Source organism: Accipiter gentilis, chromosome 3, assembly GCF_929443795.1.
Source record: "Accipiter gentilis chromosome 3, bAccGen1.1, whole genome shotgun sequence".
Taxonomy (NCBI): Eukaryota; Metazoa; Chordata; class Aves; order Accipitriformes; family Accipitridae; genus Astur; species Astur gentilis.
The window spans coordinates 17,653,412-17,673,272 of record NC_064882.1 but is presented as its reverse complement, the minus strand read 5'-3'; the positions used below and the strand labels follow the sequence as shown (position 1 = coordinate 17,673,272).

General features: G+C 39.0%; 1 protein-coding gene across 3 annotated transcripts; it reads right to left on the bottom strand.

Annotated features, from left to right (window-relative positions):
- Positions 1-396: 396 nt before the first annotated feature.
- On the bottom strand, positions 397-19,175 carry NMU (neuromedin U). 3 transcript variants are annotated; one of them, XM_049831889.1, is made up of 10 exons: positions 18,980-19,175; positions 15,571-15,629; positions 11,724-11,771; positions 11,563-11,622; positions 11,006-11,035; positions 10,849-10,899; positions 8,735-8,809; positions 3,010-3,063; positions 1,691-1,727; positions 397-1,113 (listed from the first exon to the last, which is right to left on the bottom strand). In XM_049831889.1, exons 1-9 carry the CDS (start codon positions 19,116-19,118, stop codon positions 1,692-1,694), a joined length of 552 nt encoding a protein of 183 aa, XP_049687846.1. In that variant the 5' UTR covers positions 19,119-19,175; the 3' UTR covers positions 397-1,113; position 1,691. The 3 variants fall into 3 exon arrangements, with proteins under 3 accessions (XP_049687846.1, XP_049687853.1, XP_049687862.1); XM_049831896.1 differs by having other exon boundaries at positions 397-1,727; XM_049831905.1 differs by lacking the exon at positions 8,735-8,809.
- Positions 19,176-19,861: the final 686 nt, after the last annotated feature.

Below are 19,861 nucleotides of genomic sequence, written 5' to 3'. Positions count from 1 at the left end.
CTCCGAGGCCACCTGTTTTCCCAGCTACCTCCTGAAGTTCAGCTGCTCGTCCAAACTTGCAGAAGCAGGAGTAGTAATGCTGAGATCAGTTCAAACCATGACCGGCCAATACAATGTTAAAAACAATAATCCGCTTCTACACTGAATGATTAGTTACTTTCAACATAATTACAACCTTGACCATATTTTAACACAACTCTGGTGTGGAGGAAAACTCAGGGAGAGAAGCTAGCAAGATTGTGGGGCTAACTCGTTCTTTTGAGTGGAATTTCTTCAATTCTACATCAAAAGCACTTGAGTTTTCAAATAGATCCTAATTCTGGAAGAATGTAAATAACACAATTAAGTCTTCTGTATGAGAACCATACTGCATCTGTGTTCTTAATAGCTAAAAAAATGATGTCATTGTATTTTAGTTGAATTAAGTAAAGATATTTCTTCAAAACATGCAGCTTATTCAATTTCCTTTAGTTAGGGGAATAAAGGTTCTCGGTGTTTGCAGCCAATGAAACACTATTAACCTTAAGGCTTATTGAGGACTGCCAACTCCTTTATCGTCAATATGGTTCTGTAGACCACCTGCAGACCACTTATCTTGACCCTGCAGATTGTCAGAAGTCCACAGGCTACAGTGAAGCAAGTACAGGGGTAGAGAACAACATCTTGAAAAGCAAACCACCCCTTTTGTTTGGCCTGCCTAGATAAGCTGCGATTTTAAAGACTGCACAAATCACTTGCAATATATTCTGAAGAAATGCAATAGTCTACATTGCAAACATTCTCGTTAAAACAACAGAGTGCCTTTATTTATGAGGGAAAATAAATGCACATAGCAATGTTGTTAGAGACAATGTCTGTTGCATGCGTACACTGTGACTTTTTTACACACAGTTGTAAACATCATAACACCAGGAAACATAACTTTAATATGCTTTTAATATAATCAACAAAGTAAAGAAACATTTGAATTCTTAATGGAATTGAATTTAAGAACTTTTACATTCTAGTGATTTTTAATTGTACATTAGTAAAGAATAATTTTTGTAAAGAAAACAGTATGTCCATGTACACAGCATTCCTCCAGAATTAGTTCTAGGTCAGGAATCTGAAATCCTGAAAAATAAGAAAAAGCTTCAGCCGTTGCTATGATATAACACTAAATACTTAAAATATGATAGAGATGTAAGATATATTGGAAAACAGAGCATTATAATATTGGCATAAGGAAACATTTTTATGTCTCTCTAAAGAGTTAAATGATTTAAAATTAAATCCTGAAGTCTGTAATTAGTTTCAGTGTGAGGTTTTTTTCTGTGTAAGAATAGGGGTATTACCCCCAGGATGTCAATGTGTATTTGATAGGTATTTGAATCAGTTCTTCCTGACATACAATTATCATCATTGTTAACTTTCCAAAAGGTTTACAGAGCTGGGATATTTTCCATTTCTTGCTGCATGAAACAGCTCTGTGTTCTCTGTTCTAGGAAATGACTACCTGCAGCTTTTATTCACTTCACCTGAAGATACCTGAATTTAGCACATCTGGGAGAAGCTTGTCTGCAGAAATCTAAAGTTGCAAAAACAGTTAAAGGCTTTCTGAGACTACTCCTCAACATCAATATTGTGCCCAGTTTGTATAAAAATGAACTAATGTAAGTATAGATTGTGATTAAAAGCATTAAATAAATACCTCAGCGAAAATCCACTGATCTCCTTCCATTGCGTGGCTGAAAGACAAATATCCAATAAGCGCTCCATAAAACTGACTGGTTTTATTAACAAAGCCCCACTCAACTTGGTATGTATAGAAAGTGGGAAATTTCTCAGTTCTGTCAATGTGATCGTCATTAAAGATAAACCTGAGACTAGTTATTTTTTAATGAATACCCACCTCTGGAGGAGAATTATACAGTAAAAATTGCTGTATAGAGATTGAAGAATGAATTATGCGCATCTTGTGCGATTTTATAAGGGGGAGAAAGCCACAAGAAGTCACTCTAAGAGACCATTATCCTTCATTCTTTTTGCATTTTCTTAAGATGTTCTTCCAGATTATTGTTATTATTGCATTATAAGTGTCTGTTGTAAGTAACAAAGAAATATACGTCACTTAATGATTTTATTTTTAGACTGTGTTCTTTAACACAGGCAAAGAGTTTCTCCCTTTTCACCATGGTCATTTCAGAAATATTTTGTACTACAAAGGAACTTGATACAATGTCTAGTAAAGCTGATGAAAAATCTTTTGCTGAGCTTAATAAGAATTTGCTTTTCACTCTGGCATCATGAATGCATGGATGTTAATATTACCCATAACTGGCCTGTCATAAGAACTGTAAAGATGCAATCCCGATACACAAGAAATACAACTGTACAAATACGACTTCTTTTCATTAGCCACTTTCTTATTTAAATAGAAAAACAGATTAACCAAAATCAAGAGAATTATTATTAAGTTCGATGTGCCATCTTTAACTTGCTCAATTTTGCAAAAATGAAGTAAAAACTCTATGGCATCAAAGATTAACAGAGGAGTTTCATTCACATGAGAATTTCTGTATCTAGTTTCTAATCTTACTGGTCAAAACACAAGGAAAATAGGAAGGTCAGGCCCAGCAGCTGTTTTGATACAGTGTGTAAGCATTGCATTGTATTTACATCACATGCAAATGTACCATATTGAGCAATGCTTTGAAAAGATTGTCCAAGATGGCATATTTTCTAGAACTTTCTCTGAGAATTATATACATAATAACCAACTACTTATTAAGACACAGCATGGTATCATGTATACACAAATATTAAGATGCGTACAAAGACTTCCTACTACGCTTTTATTTTAGTCCAAGAAAATGTCTGGAGCAGATCTTGAGTAGTCCTATATGGTAGGATGCTCTCATTGAAACAGGTTTCCTCAGTCACCGTACTTCTTACTGTAATTTACTGTTTTTTTCTACTTTTTGTTTTGTAACACTCATCACAAAATGAAAAAAGTCAAACAAACCATACCCTGTAGAAAAAGTAGCCTCTGCTTTGAATCCCTCCAGGTCCTTGAAGTTCTTCCTGAAAAAAAGTATTTTAAATCATATCTACTCTTTTAAGTGAATCCTTATAGAGAGGTTGTTTATATACATATTAAAAGTATTTCTTCAGTACTGCTATACAGTCTTGCCCCTTAAGGCACACTTTATGTATATTTCTCCATGTCAGTGACAAGAAGTTCATGTTGTCATGTAGAAATAGCAGAAAACACACGAATGAGGGCCAAATTCCACCTCAAGTTTTGACTCAGTTCAGATTGCTTTTTTCTTTTATTACGATCGTACTAGTAATGATGAGCAGCCTTTGCCTTCGAGCTTCCAGGTTTCATTTCCCAGACACAACCAGAGTGTCTTCACAGTAGCAGAGCCTCTACAGACAAAGTTCTTTGCACCTTGCAGAAGGACAACAATGCCAAGCTGAAAAACCACAAATACTTGGGCTCCAGCCCAGGAATGAGATCTCAGACTGTTCACAGAGGTTTATCATAATCACCCCTCTCAGATTAACTCCCAAAGACCAGTGCCTATGATAGTCTATCCTGTCCATGCTGCACACACTGAGAAACAACTTTCTACTAATCTGTACAGCAAGGGAGGGGAAACTAACGATGAAGAAAATAGAAATTCCATTTAAATGTAACAAGTACAATGCTTGAAGTATCCAGCTGCTTTAATGAGACCTTTATGATTGGAGAACACATAAATTTAATGACAGTATTTTCATTGCTTTTGTTGATGGCAGATATATGAAGTGTCTGTCCTACAGTTGTAGAGACAGGCCAGTTCAGAAACAAAATAGTTTAAAACTTGTGTTTAGCAGAACATAAAATTTAGATGGAATTTATTTAGCAGTGATGGTATTTCTCAATTAAAAACTGAGGTCATGTGTTCTCTTGCGCTATGATCATAACCAGAGTTGTCAGAGAAAACAATCATTCCATGCTCTATTCTAATGCTGTAAGAGTTGTATAAAACAGGATGGCTCCCATAATTTCCAAACACAGGAGTAGCTTCAATCCAAGGAAGCTTTCGAGTCTTGCTTTTAATTCTGACTTCAGTTCATCAGGTATACCATGATACCCAGTTTCTTTGCTGTAGGTAAAACGTGTATGATTTTTATTCCTACTGTCCACCTGATTCTAGCATTACCTGGGTTTGAAATACCCATCTCAGATCTTCCATCCATTCAATACTATAGGGTTTTTTAATTTGAAAAGGCTAAAAATTTGCCCATTAGTAGAATTTTGTACATTGCCATTGGACTGTTTAACACTATTTATATTTCATTATTTTTCTGGTTTTATCTATTCAATGTGTGAACAAACGTAACAGAAACAAACTAGGCAGCTGTTGCAAGTTAAGGACATTGACCTAGAACATTAAAGGAGTCAAGAGTACAGTTACTAATATGGAATTATGATTTATTTTATGGACTTTTAACATATTAATACGTCATTCTCTACTTAGAACCAGACACCTCTTAAAGAAGATTACATAGTTTCCTGGTTTGATTTCATGTCAGGAAGCTGATACTAGAAAACAACTGAAGCTAAAATCTGTCTTCATTTTAACACTTGCCTTGTAACTTCCAAGGCTTTGGAGATGTAAAAAAAAACCCTGATATGTTCTGTAGTGTACATGCATGTATATTCACAAACCTACATGTATATATGTATACAGAAACACATGTATTCCTGAAGAAGTATTTTCTCTCTGTTTATTTAGAGTTTAATGCCTGCCCTCTAAAAGTTACCTTGTTCAATCTCTTTGACTGACTGTGTCTTCTGTCTTAGATCATATTATATCAGTCAAGATGGAGCTCAAGAGGAATCAAATTCATGACAAAATCTGGTGTCAGTCCAAACTGGGAAGAAAGAATAAATTTAATATAGCGTGTTTCCTCCTTCACCCATCCACCTTTTCAATTCCTCCTCTGGTCGGGGAGAGAAGTGGGTGTGTTTAGGTATAGCAGGTTCTCTATTTCTTCCCAGTATGAGGACGAAAAAAATCAGCAGCAAGCTAACCCTTCCTGGAGCACAGTTGGTGACAGCAGAGTCAGGTAGTCCAGGAGCTGAAGGTGGGCAGTGCACAGGAACACTGGGGCTTCCTGCTCCATGGGGGACCAGAGTCCTCTGCACATCTCAGGCAGGGTTGCTCCCATCCTCTACTGGCTTTAAAGCTTACCTATGCCATTTCCCCATCGGCCCATCTGGTAGGGTCTCTGGGAAAGATAGGTTTATAGCTTTCTCACAGTCAGGGAATAATTGCAATCCTTTTATTATTGATGGCAGATTATTTCAGTATTTTCTTATAAACTGCTATGACCCTCAGCAATAATATTTAGAGAGGATTTTAAACTCTTATACTAAAAGACACCAAAACCTGCCATGTAAATAAATATGATAGGCGTAATATGGATGAATTTCAAAGATTTGTTATGACATTAAAATAGATAAGGTGCATACAAAAATACCAAAACCAAAAGAGTATGCAGACAAAATTTATTCCAGAAGATGCCAGCATTTTGTAAATGTCTGGTGTTTATGTACTGCATACCGGTAAACAACACCTTTAAAAAGGTGACTGGTATTCACAGCAGGAATTGACAAAAGGAAATAAAAAAAGTTGCTTTATATAAAATGCAATTCAATTTAGAGCTGTTTTCATTGTTTCCTTAGATTTTGTACTGGGTTTATGAATATTTTTAAATGGCTATATTCTGTAAGTGTTGGCCATGTCGTTACTTCTCTTGGCTTCAGCCTTACAGAAGAAAATGTATTCAAGTGCATATTTAATATTAGACATTTTACTTGGGATTTAATGAGCTCTTCACTTTGTAGGCCTAAATGCCAAATGATAAAATATTCCAAAATAAATAATCATTTATTTAGAACATATAGGGAAAAATCAAAGCTGCTTAAATCCATTAATGACTATTTTATGAAGCCTTCAGCTCTGAAGGTCTCAAGGATGTGCTTGCCAGAAGCTGGAGAGTATATACCAGAGGAGTGATCGCTCCACACTTCCCCTGGTCTTTCCACCTCTTTTGTGTCTACGCACAACAAGACACTGTTAAACACAGGGTACAGGACTGATGAAAATATAGTCTGAACTAGTGTGGCTTTTGTTAATACTCCTTCTTTCTCAAAAATTGTTACTATGATATAACTGTCACCATTCTATATTCCATTCCTCTTCGAACAAACCCTAGTTAGACTACCATTCTTGTTCTGTTTAAGGATTGATGAAGTTATTGCACCACCTCCTTCAAGCTAATCCAATTATCCATGATAGCACTGACTAATCTAGAAGATTCCTGTACCGGTAGTTCACAAAATATGGGTTACTGTTACTCAACACAGGAGTTGAAAGTGGCACAAACTCTGCATTCAAACTTTTAGCTGGAACTACAGTTCTTTCGTAGCAAAGAGCCTAGCACTGAGCATGTGAACAGTCCCACTGAAATAATGACCTTAGTTATGCATGTGCTTATATATTTAGCTGGGTTAACATAAAAGCATAAGTGTAACATCATGATTGCAAATTAAAGACTGTTAGTTATCAGTGCAGAATGGTTGGAATTCTAACTGTTGCTATTTCCATGTACTACTAGTTTTGAGTACAATCAGGTGTCTTACAAAAAGAAGCTTGATAAAATGTTTGCCTTTTGCCACAAAGTTATATCTGCCTGCTCTGGGCTTATTCCCAAACACTATAGCATTTTTTTGTCTGTTTTTTTGTTTGTTTTTTTTTTAATTCCTTTTGGAAGAAATATTTCTATTTTGGAAGAAATATCCTTTAAAAAGGACTTTTTATATCAGATAGCTAGTATAATTGTTCATTTTTTTCTAAGGAATTGTAGAGTATGGACTTTGATGTTTCTTTGATGTAAAAAGTAAGTCTTTGTCACATGATGGCTTGACAGCTCTTAAAGAGAAACAATTTATTACATTTCATTTATTACATACATTCTTATAAGTATAGTGACTCCCTAAATATATATATAAAGACACATGATCTGACTGATATACTCTGTAGAGATTAGTGTTATTATTACTTGGAAAAATATCCTTGTAGTAGTTTCTTTTTTGAGCCCACTAAAAATAAAACGGCCATGAAACAGTTGAAATATGTTGGAATATGCCACACATACTACAAATTTTAGGTTATTATTTGTTAATTAATGTATTCTATTTCCATTAATTATGCCATCAACCTCAATGGAAGTAAGTTCAGGATAATAAAGTATTTAACAAAAGGAATTTATTGGCTCTAAAAGGCAGGGTTTTTTCACTTACAGCAGTTTTGTGTTCTTGTGTTTATGCTTTCCTTCCCATTCTTTGTCTTAGATGACATGTACGTTCATTTAAAAGCACAACGAGCAATTCCAAGCATATTCTTTGCCAGTATATAGGTCCAATAGCATAAATACAGTTCACATCAATGTCATCACAGAAGGTATATTTTACCCTGTATTTTCCTTTCAGATGTCTAGCGCGTTAAAATTTTCATAACAATTTTAGTCCATGAGAAGACGTATCAACTCTTTAAATTCTTATATGTGGCTAGGTTCTGTTGCCAGATAAGAAAAATATGATTTAGGGCATATAGTTGGGATTATGCAGTGATCCAAAGAGAGGGGTAGATAGTATTACCAACCACAGCCATGACTAGATGAAAGCTGACATACATAATCACAGGATTAAGAGTTCACTGAAAATTTCGGAGTTAGCAACTCAGCCTTTACCTGGATTAATAAAGGAAAAGTCCTACTTATGAGGATGTCACTATCTGAGTTCTAAATATCACATTCATACACCTAATTTAATTTGTGTATCAGTGAATATAAGGAATCATATCAATGAACACAAGGAATAACAAGCTGAATTCAATGTAAAACAGGAAGAATCTAGGTGTTGGATTTTGGTATATTTTATTATATAGGAATCTTCAATATTCTTATAGAGAAAAATTCTTATATATCTGACTGCATTTTTCTCTTCTTTCCATAGCTGCATTAAAAAGATTGACATTAATAGCCATCTGCTTTTCGATTTTTGAAATTTGAAATTGCATTTGCAGCAAATATACCCAAATTTTATGACATCTTGGAAACAATGGGGCTATTTCTTTCTATGTGAAACTTTTGTTCGAAAACACACTACTATTCTATTCCATAGGGAACTTTCTTATCTGCGCCTTAAGTTAAACAGTAAAATTGCCTACAAATTATGTGGAAATTCTTAGTGCTGTAAGTCATAAATAATACATATTTAAGGAGTAGACATGGTTTGAATCCCAAACAGGGGGAAAAAAAAGAACTCCCATAGAAAATATAACTCAACTGCAATATAAGGGTACAGATAAATTTGAAAGTTGGTTTGTTTGGGGTTTTTTTATAAAAGAACTAACAGATCCATTTTGATACATAAGCTCTGTGTTCTACATCTGTTCTGTGTTAAGCATATATTACTTCAGCATTTTTTGTTTTAAATGTTAAATATAATCAGGATTATTTTTCACTAATTAAAGAACGGAAAAACCTCACGTTTCTAATGCAAATACACTAGTGTGATATTAAATCATGAAAATAAAAAATGTTATGAGCACAAAGGTCTACAAGGACATTTTTAGAAGAGCTAATGAATCACAAAGTGTGAGAATGCAAGGATGCAAAGTTTAAGATTACATACGTCCACTCTGTATCTCTTCAGTCTTCTCTCATTAAGCTGGGGAACGAGTTGCAGCAAAGGATGCAGGACAGACGACTGAGAGGACACGAACACAGACACATGAGCAACAATGATATTCAGGTCTTATGATGCAAAAAAAGTCTCTTCCCACAGTATTGGCTTATGGACCAAACATACACCAAAAAAAGAACTGAAGTTGTTAATTGATAAACTAATTTTTTGAACATTCTGACTTGACAACAAACAGGTACCAACATTTATATTTACACTATGAATGTGACTCACAGAGTGATGGAGGGAAAAGCTATGTGTCCTCACCTTTACTCATTGAAAGTTCAGAACTGTTTACAGACCTCTTGCCTGGACAATGGCAGTTATTCCGACTTTGGTCTGCCTCTGTGAGTGGTACAGAGAAATACACTACTCCTACTAACGTTTCTATGATTATCTACTATGGAAGTTAGCAGCTTCAATCTCTGTTGTACTAAGTTAATACTTTTATTTCAAAATAACTTAAATTGCAGCAAGAAAAATGATATTTTTTTAGTAGAAAGCAGTTTGCAGGAGGGATCCGTTCTCAAGCAACATTTGTAACCATGGCAGTGGTCACTCTAACTAAAAGAGAAGTTCAAATCCTGAAATTCCTTGTGTTCAACAAGACTTTATGCTTGCAGACAGCCTGGATAAGCACAGTGGCATACTGCGCAGCATAGGTGGCCCCATGGCAAACCACAACCATGTGGGCTTGTGGAAAGAGGTCCATAGTGAGAAAAAGTAGAAAACCCATGTTCCGTCAGCCAATTTCAACCTTCACCTCATGTAAACATAATTTTAAAAAGAATGCATTTTTTATACAATACTTCTTAGAAAAGTGATACAACAAAGAGAAATATAATTTATGAAATAACTAGAGTTACCAAACTGATAATGTATTTAAAAGGTAAAATGAACTTGCCTACTTGGAGTCAACTTTTCACTGTCTGCCTAAGGTAGGCATCACAATAGCTAAAAATGTAGAGGTCTGATGTGTAGCAGAGGAGTTAAAGGGCATCCCAGCTGGCCACTTGGGCTCTGCCTTGCAGTCGGTGGAGAGAGGTTAATAAAGCCAAAGAATGATGGATCTCACCTAAGTTAGTATCTCTGAGAACTGGGCTATAAAACAGTCACCTGAACAGCTAAACCAGAAGTGAGAAAGCAGTAATCCCTGTGGGCAGGGAGTGGCAGAGGTATTCAGGATGGGGGTGAAGGGGGATGCAGTACCCTCCTAAGCAGGAACAGCAGCAGAAATAGCTCATTTCACTGTGCCCTTGTTACCATTAAAGCTCCAGAGCAGCTCTATCATGAAAATACTGACCCCAACATCAGCAGTATCACTTTCTAAGAAATACACCACATAGTTCTGAAGAAATATAAAGAACAAGGAAAAAATGGACATTAACGTATAAGAATGATTGTTAAGAAATGAGAAAACATGAATATTTTTAACTTTCTCAAAATCCTATGGTGCACATAAAAACCACATAGATGCACAGAAATAACAGATTATGTTTGCACTTTAAAAGCAAGAATGGATCACATGTAGTTTATTTGTCGGTTTATGAAAATAATTTTATAGCAACAATACTAGGCTATTTTTTAAATAATACTATTCATTTAAAATATAATCCAAAGACTGAGTGAGACTTAAGTACTATTTTGCCTGATACATATTTATGACACACAGAGAAATAAATACATACAATTTAATTAATAATTAATAAAAATTCTTTAAGAGTTCTTAATATTTATGGTCATATTCTGAGCTTCTATAAATCTGCATTGTTTCACTGCATATGTTATGTTCCAGTACTAGAAAAAAAGCATTTGAATTTATTCTTAAATGTTGAAACAACAAGATTAAGATGCAGTTGGGATTTCATGAATGTTTGGTTGGGTTTTTTCACACCCGTACAGTATTGATGGTCTCCCATGTTATTAAAACACATTCTATACCTTAAACATGAAACTCCCAGTTCTGAGCTTGCTGTATAGCTGGAGAGACTACTGCAAACAGGATTACCTTGGTTTTATGTATAGGCACACAGGTACTCACAAGGAGGTGCTATGCCACTTACCACGATGTCTGAGTTGCCTGAGTCATGAGTCTTAGAATAATGAAATAAGAACTGTTCAAAAAAATTAAAAGTGGGGTTTTACTACAAAACAGGGCAAGGGTGTTATGATTTTCTTGACAATTTTAGTGTGATCATAAAACATACATAGAAATCTTACCCTTTTGGTGTTGTCTTTTTCATCTAAACCCTGTAGGAATAATAATTGGTAGAGAAGCTTTTATTTGTTAAAAAAAGAGCAATGGGCAATTTTGATTACATTATAAACTTTTCAGTACTGGATTAGAATATCATCCCTCCTTGACAGTTCTATTACATGTCTTTGCTTATCAATGTAACTGCTCTTTTCAAATTCTGTAGAGAGTATTGATTACTCTCCAGTAGAAGAGTCAATGGGTTTAGCAGATGTTCCTTTGCATATCCCTAGGGTCTGTCTCCTTAGTAAATTTCTTTCTCGATTGAGAGCTTATAATTTTTTTAATCTAGAGCAATAAAAACACCCGAAACCTTGTATTCGGCCTGGAGATTATTGTCCAAACATTGGCGTCTCCCCGTTATCTTTAATAGGTGTTGGATTAGGACACATAGCATTTCAGCGTAAGAACTGATAGTATTAGTTCCAGCACCAAGTGACACTTCACATACTGGGTCCTCAGAATTCATTGTAGACACTGGCACACTGAGAGATCAAGCTAAGTAGTCTTTTGTGTGTGTTACCTGTGGTTTCTGGAGAAATCCCATGACCAAAAAACAAAGTTCTTCCAGTGCACTGGATGCCTAATGCAAAGAAGACATGAACTCAGGTATCACACTTCCAATCCTACTACATATAACAAATAGTATCAAAATAATAAATTAAAGTAACCTGTCTGACTCACCTGAGGCTGAGAATCTCTGGACAGGTAGGCAGAACATGCATCGTCTATCTGTAAAAGTTCACACAGTCCTTTTTTAAGAAGTCAGATTAATAAAATGAAATATGTATATTTTCAGAAACAGTTCAGTGCAGCTAAAGGCATGGCAAGCTTGCCCAACATACGGAATCTTTTTAGGTACATTCATGAAATATTTTGCATTCAAGGGGGGGAAAAAAGCCCTTAACCATATTAAAAAAAAAAAATTATACTTGCTTGATCTGAACAAACACATGCATATCTGTGTCCTTTATTCTCTTAGCTGCCTCATGCCCCTCCTATTTGTAACCTTTTCAGACTAAGTCATATTTTAAATTATGATTTTAAGCATCTAGGGTACAGACTATGAACTTAAATCTCTCCTGTGATATCTCGGGATTATACAAAACTGCAAAGAAAATGACAAAACCAAAGCAAGTGATTCAGTGAGCAGTCCTCAAATACAACCCCTCCAATTGGATTCCAGCACCCCTGCAGGTGTATGTCACATGCATCTCATGAGTGATTCCGATATGTGCCAGCACATCTTATGTATGCCAGTTACTGTCCGTGAGTCACCAAGCAGCCAGTATCCGAGGTTTGCACTGATTTCTTTGGCAAATGAAGAACCTTACAGGATCTTGTTTAAAGGAGGTAGTTCCCAAATCACAGTGCTAGTAAGACATCTATTCTATATATTTCAAGGGTTCTAAACTCAAAGAGGACTGTGGGAGAAGTCATTGCTGTTGAACTTAAACAAGTCAGCACAGAATGGAATGTTATACATGTAGACACAAAACAAACAAACGAAAATAAATCTGCAAACCAAACAAAGAAGCCCCAACACCCATCAGCCATTTCTTCTGGATCAAAATAAATGTCCGTTCGGCTCTGCATCTTGTCTCCAAAAATGGCCATACACTAGCACCCAGGGAAGAGCCTAAGAAGAGACCAGTGGTCTAATAAAACCCATGCTCTCCAACCAGAGTGGATTTCTGTGCTGTGAATTTGACCAATCTCTCTCTGAACCATTGTAAACTTTTAGCATCCACAATGTCCTATGGTAAGAGTTTCCTAAACACTGTTTGAAATACCACTTCTGTTTGTCTTGTTCAGTCTTTTCAAAGCTAGCTTCATTCAGTGATATCACAATCTTGTCTTGGAAGAAGTAATAAACGAGTGATTCCCACCCGTTGTCTCCCTACTGTTCCTGACCTTGTGTAGACAATTAATCACATCCTCCTTCTGTTGTCTCTTTTCCAGGATGAAAGAATCCCATAATACTGAATCTTTTTTTAGTGGAGTTATTAATCATGGAGGGAGAAGAAATGGAATAAGGGGTATTTGAATTCGTGGAGGTAATATTACCAGTGCTGAAAGCTCAAAGGATACTGTAAGGATAAGAAAAGACTGCCAGTACTCCAGCTGAAGATGCCCAGTTTAATAATAATGAAAAAAGAGGCTTAACTTTTCATATATAACTTTAAAATCATATCAATAGCAACCTGCATTGGTACGCACCATTTCTTCCACTGAATCTTTGATACTGTTTGTCTAGATGCCAAAAAGCTTTGCCAACCCTTTAGTTCATAGACTGCATTAAAAAATGTGATTTTTAAATAAAGAGTAGGCAATGCAATGAGTCTTACGATTTTATTATAGGTAAAAAGCCCTAAACAACACTCCTTAGCAATGAAAACATTAAATGAAAAAAGCAATAAACAAATAATGCATATCTGAGCTCTTCAAAACAAGAGATGATTCATTTCTCTAGAGACAATCTATGAGAAAGCATTAGCAGAGATAGTGGGAAAGCTAATAGCTCATAGAATTCCCCTTTCAAATAGTTTTTGTTGGTAATACATCTTCCCCATTCTCTTTTCCCTTCACCTTGCAGTTTGTCTCTGGGTATATTAGTTCAGCTTCACTACTTTCAGAGCAAGGGGAGAAATCAGCAGTGAATAACATAAAATAAGCTGAAGTCATCTCAGTAGCCTAAATTAAAACTTTGCTGTTTCTTCTCAAGTTTTTTTAGGTTGGGTTTTGTTTGTTTGTTTATTTGCTTGTTTTGTAGTTGGAGGTCACTCTTAGAAAACTACCATAATTCGGTAGCAGGACAAGCCAGAGACTGCTTTGTGTTGGATGCAATGCAAGGCAAGTTCTCTCAGCTAAAACCTGCATGGACAAAGCAAGGGCTGAGGAAAAGCCACAGTTTCTGTTAATTTGTTTTTTAAAAAATAAAAATTTAATAGTTTCTGTCATCCTTCATGCATCTTCTCAGTAATTTTCTCTCCAATCTCAGAAATGTGGCCTGAGAGTGGGAGCTTATGAGTTGTTTGTGCTTGGTTAAACAACATAAAGAAACAAAAGGATGTGAGAGACAAGTAAAGAAACACAATACTTAGTTACAGTCTCCCATATTTATAAACTCAGAATCATTCCTAGAAAATACTAGGTTAATTTAGAGGCAGAGCTTCTCCTGAATGATCTGCTAATAAAGTACCAAACAGAGAAGAACCGATTCTTTTCACTCTTAGAAACTCTGGTGGACTAGTATGATTCTGTAACCAGGTTGATTTAGGTTATGTACCTACGCATCTAATTTGCTTTCCTTAGACCATCTCCAGTCCTGCATTATTCTTGTAATAACAGTAAGTTTTATATTGCTTATGTTACATAATTTTACATGGAATTTAGTATCTTATGCATACTTTTTTGTTCACTGAAATCAACAGAAACTTTGCCTTTGCCTATAGTTGGTGTAGAGACAAATCCTGTGTTATAACTAGCAAATCTTAGCAATAAATGCAGAAATGTATAAAATAGCACTTTTCAATCCAGAATGTAAATAACTTCTTAAAGCTGTCAGGACCTTACGTCCTCAAAGACCACTTTTCCCCCAGGAGATAAGTATCACCAGCGCGTGTTTAAGTGCCAGCCTAGAAATATGTTGGTGTTTGAGTCAACACTTCTGATATGAACTGAGGGGAGCTGACAGACAGTAAGGGAAGTGTCTCCTGTAATGGCCACAGCAGGAAGAAAGTTACTGTCTTTGCATCTGTACCCCTGGTGAGTCACTTGTTTTCTGATGTTATCAGAAGCTACAAAATTAAATGTCAGAAGAATACTTGAAGGTTACAGCAACACCAGGGCAGGCAAGTTACAGGCTAAACTCTCTGCGTGTTATGCCCTGCCGCTCCATCTGTTCCAAAAGGGCAAGGAAGAGCCCGTGTTAACACGTGTCACATTCTAGAGTCAAAACAAATGTTCGTTTCAAAGATGAGAGTGGAAGTTATGATAGCGATCAGTAGCAAAACCTTAGAGGGACCAACTGACGCAGTACATTATCCTTTACCTAGTAAACTGAGAGGCTAGGATGGGATTAAATACAGTGTCCCAGCCCTGTGTACAGAACAGAAGAAGCAAGGGGTAAGACTGGCTGAGTTGAAGCAATTCCTGTGTATCATGTACAGACTATAAAACTACCAGACAGGACACTGTGTTGCTTCCAGGGACAGTGACTGCCTGGTCATTGGCAGTTGAATGACAACTGTTATCAAACGTAGCTCACCACTGAGCCAAGACAGTCTTCCCAGAAAGACATCTTAACACCCAGCCTCAACATCGTCCTGGAAATACTGTTCAGAAATTCTGAAAAATAAGATGTTTCACCTCTTTGCTGATGTCAGGATAGGAGATGTACAGGAGAAGCAGGACTGGAAGAAGAAGAACCTGAACTCCATGCAAGAGAACTACTGGAGAGCCAGGTGTGACTGTGGCAAAGATGGGCACAGAAGGAATGGGAGTATACCATACGGCAGGTGGTGCTTACCTCTTTCCACAGCTGCAAATCCTCATCTGCCTCGAGCGCTTGGGACGGCACCAGTGCACCTGGAAGCACAAACCACGCTTAGCAATGCTGTACAGCAAAGGTCATTTGTATAAGTATCTTGTGTCAGTGATTTAAATAAAAACTCTGAACATGATATGATACCTAGCACACTTACTAACTGCAAAGTCTGAGAGGTGGATGGTCCAAGGAAGTCTGCTGCCCTGGGCGTTGCGGGGTTTGTCCAGTAGTTTCTGCCTGTTCTGTGTTAGCAACACAGCAGGAGGCTTCTTCCCCAGTTCACAGCAGACACAGACCCTCACATCTCTTAGCAATAAGCAGTGTGGAAGTTACTCAGGTTTCACTGAGGGTCAGGCTAGCATTAGTCTGTTCTCAGCGATAAGTAGCAGGCAAGAAAATTTGCACAGCAGCTCTTTAATACTAAGACCTGTTCAGGAAAACATATTCCAGCGCCTACAGCCTCGAGCTTTCTGGGAACTCGGGTCACCTCCAGCGCACTCATTCCAAGCTGAGAATTTGGATCCTACCTCTTGCTTTCCTGTATGTTACAATTCAAGAATTAAACATGCTACATAATGTATGCTTGCATATGAATAATGCCCGTGATATGAACACGGTGTTTTTGAGAAGGTGATAGACAGTATATGTGCAACTGGCTTTGTTTCCTCTGTTTGGTATACGTGATGTGGAAAATCTGAATCCCTTAGAAGATTAAATGTGTTACTAATTGCATAATGCCACAGTGATGCCATGCTTGGCTTGGGGGCAGCTCCTTTCTCCATCTCTTCCCACCCAGGCTGCAGATGTGGAAGTCACTGTCTCTGGATCCCTCTGAACTCAGTGCCCCGAGTATCCACCTTTCCACATTGTTATTTTATCTGGCAGTATACTTCTAATAGCAATGTGCTATTGGAGTCTCTGTAAATAATAGAAATGTGAGCATCGCTGAATTGTGAGTACACTAGACACCACGCAAGTGTATCAGTGAGGGGATGTGTTGTAACTCACCTGGGAGGGAGATTGGTGCTGGAGAGGGTGGTGGTTTATCTTTACAGTCCTAGCGCTGCAGGAAACCCTACAAAGTCATCTAATTTATCCCCCTACCCAAAGTTGCTGTCCATGAGGCATGCCTAACCAGTTTATATACTGTGCTTAAAGACCTCAGATTAATAGAGATTTTTATACCCTCCCAGGCAGTCTATAGTTACCTGTGGTCACATTTTTCCAAAGAATTGAACCAAATTAAGCAAAAAAAGAGGTGAAGGTAGACTTAGCTAGAATGACCAGGTGAGCAGGGTATGAATGCCCATCATCTCCATTTGTTTTACATGAACCATTAATAACAATAATTACAACAGTAGTTAGTTCCAGACATTAAGGGGTGAATTTCAAAATCATATTAGTGGCACAGACTTAGGGTGCCTAATCATTCCGGATACTTGTTTTCCCCAAAAAAAGAATTAGAGGGGGTCTCAATTTCACACTGTGTAAAAGTGGGATATTTTTTAAATTTCTCAGCTTTCCAAAGAAAAAGTTGGTTTTTTGGATGTTTGTTTAGTTCAAGGAAAAACACCAAATAAATTAAAGCTGCTACCCTTCTCTTACTTTGTTTTCTATTCTTAAATTACTGTATTCAAATTGGAGTATTGCCTGCGACTGGTGTCCTGGTTGCAAAGAGTGAAACTGGGCAACATTTCAAATTAACACACCTTCCCCATTAAACCTTTGCCTGCCTGTCTCTGAATGCTGCTTCTGCTGTTGCCAAGGCTTTCCAGGGGGAGCAATAGCCACTAGAGGTTAGGGCAGCAGGCAAGAAAGCCTGAATATTACAGCTTGCTGCCTTTTTTTTTTTTCTTTTTTTTTTTTTTTTCCGCCTGGAGCATAAACTTTTGGACAGAGGAGATGCAAGTATTTCACCACCTGCTAAGTTTCCTTAACCCTTCTCCACTTATTCACAAAAACCTTATTTCATGTGCAGTCCCATCCGTTTTGTGCTCACACCTAGGACTATGTTCCTCCCAGGACCTAGGGGTGTCCCTCCATACCCCATCCAGAACAGTGCTGCAGTCCCTACAGGACTTCATTCATTTACACACATACACAACAGCACACACAGGGAAACAATGAGTTCGATTGCAATATATACAAAATAACCAGGGAGGGGAAAGACACACAAAAAAAAAAAAAAAAAAAAAAAAAGAGTGCTGTTGAGGAAAGCAATCCTGGTGAAAAGGAACATGGAGGAGAAAATCCTCCTACAAAATTGACACGTTCTGTGACACATTTGTTCTCTTGTCCTTCAATTCTGCCAGTTTCTAAAAACTTCTTCCAAGGCAGTAGGATGCCAGATGCAGTTTCAGTCACTTTCCAACCTGGGATTCACTTCTTACATCTTCTCTTCCCTCCACTGCTCTCCCTGCACAAGCTCCTGGCAATCATTTCTACAGGAACAATAATGAACTATACTGTGTGCCATTGCCCTTCCTTGCTCCCCTTTTCCTTCCCTCCCCTCTTCCACATCGCCAGAATTTATTTTTAACAGAATGCTAGGTGTACTGTGCTTACATTTCTTTGATTCTTGATATTAAAAAACCCACAACAAATCAGAAAAAAACTCTTGATGAAAGCAACTCACACACACATAATACAAACAAAACAGAAATCCTCCTTGCACAGCAACTTATTTTGTAATGTGGCTTCACAAGGTATAAGTAGTTAACCTATCTGGAGTGGGAAACTAGAACAGAAAAAGAGTATGTTTTGTTAAAAAGCCCATTAGCTGTGCTTGTTTCACAAGCACGCCCTGCTACAAAAATAGCACTTTTCAGGTGTAAGACAACATTTCAAATTAAACCAAGGTAATCAAGCTCTACGCCTAAAGCAGCCCACTTAACACCACCCCCAGGGATTCCTCATGCAATAAATATCGCTTCAGGTTGGACTAAGTGGCTTCCAGAGGGTCCTAATTTTTCCTTCAATTCTGCGATACACCTCGTTCCTCTTTTCTTAGCTTTTAAATCCGAGTAAATCATGTTTAAAACGAAATCGCTTTTAACAAAAGCCACTTCCCCAAGTTGCTGGAGCGTAGTTTTGCCAGGACAGGGTAATCCTGCCGGGATACACGAAGCAGCCCCCCCCAGAACGGAGCCCCGAAGCCGTGCCCAGCAGCTGCAACCTCCAGCGCATCCCTGCCTCCCTGACCCCAGCCCCGCCGCCGACCCCGGCCCAGCGCGGCGGCGAGGCCCGCTTTGCCGCCCCCTCCCCGCGAGGCTGGCAGGCTGCCGGGGCGACACCCACACCCCCCCCCCCCAAAAAAAAACCACAACCAAACAACACCAAAAATCGCAGAGCTGGCAGTGCAGGAAGGGGTTGCGAGGGGGACGCTCCTCACCTTTGGAAGCAGACACCGAGGAGGCGAGGAGGAGGAGGAGGAGGAGCGGGGACCCCGGCAGAGCCGCGCCGTGCCCTGCCCTCCTCCGGCCGCGCTGGCGGGGGGCTGCGGGGGGCTGCTGGTGGCAGAGGTTTCCCATGCCGGCGGCGTCCCCTGCGCTTGCCTCCCTGCCAGCCGCTCTTCTGGGCACGGCCCCGCTCCCTGCCCAAACTTTTTAAATCTCCCGGACACGTGGACGAGCATCAGCTCGCCTGGGGGAGGGCGCGGCGGCCGCCCTGCCCACCCTGCCCGCCCTGCCCGCTCCCCCCCACCCCCCCGGGCCAGACCCTGCCCAGACCGGGCAGCTGGCCACTCGGCCCCGGGGGGCAGATCCCCCCCGTGGGCCTTGCTGGGGCGGTGGGCGCCCCTGCTTGGCGGGGAGGCGAGGGGCTGGGCGGGCTCCAGGGCCCTTAGTAAACCCCCGCTTTAGGAAAAACCCGTGTTTTCAGAGCCGCCCCGAGCCCCGCTAGCAGCCGGGATGGCTGGAGCGAAAGCTGCTGCTGCTCCCTCGCCGGGCTGAGTGATGAAATGGGGGTGGCAAAGGGGAGCGTTCAGACACGGTGCCAGCCCGCTGCGGAGGGGAGAAGAGGCAGGGTTTTAAACGGGGAAATCTCACGCGGATTTGGCCCCCAGCTAGCTGAACCTGGGGGTTAGAACATACTGAGCTTGCGTGTGGGAGAAGACGGCGGCGGCTGGATGTGGGGCCCTGAGGATGTGCACCCGTCTGCCCTGGGAGCCGCCGATGGCTGACTTTTCCGAAGGACCCCCCCGCTGCAGGGGTCACCGAAGTGGGGACGCGAACTCCTTGACGCCAACGTAGCATTAAGAAGAAGGCATTCTTGA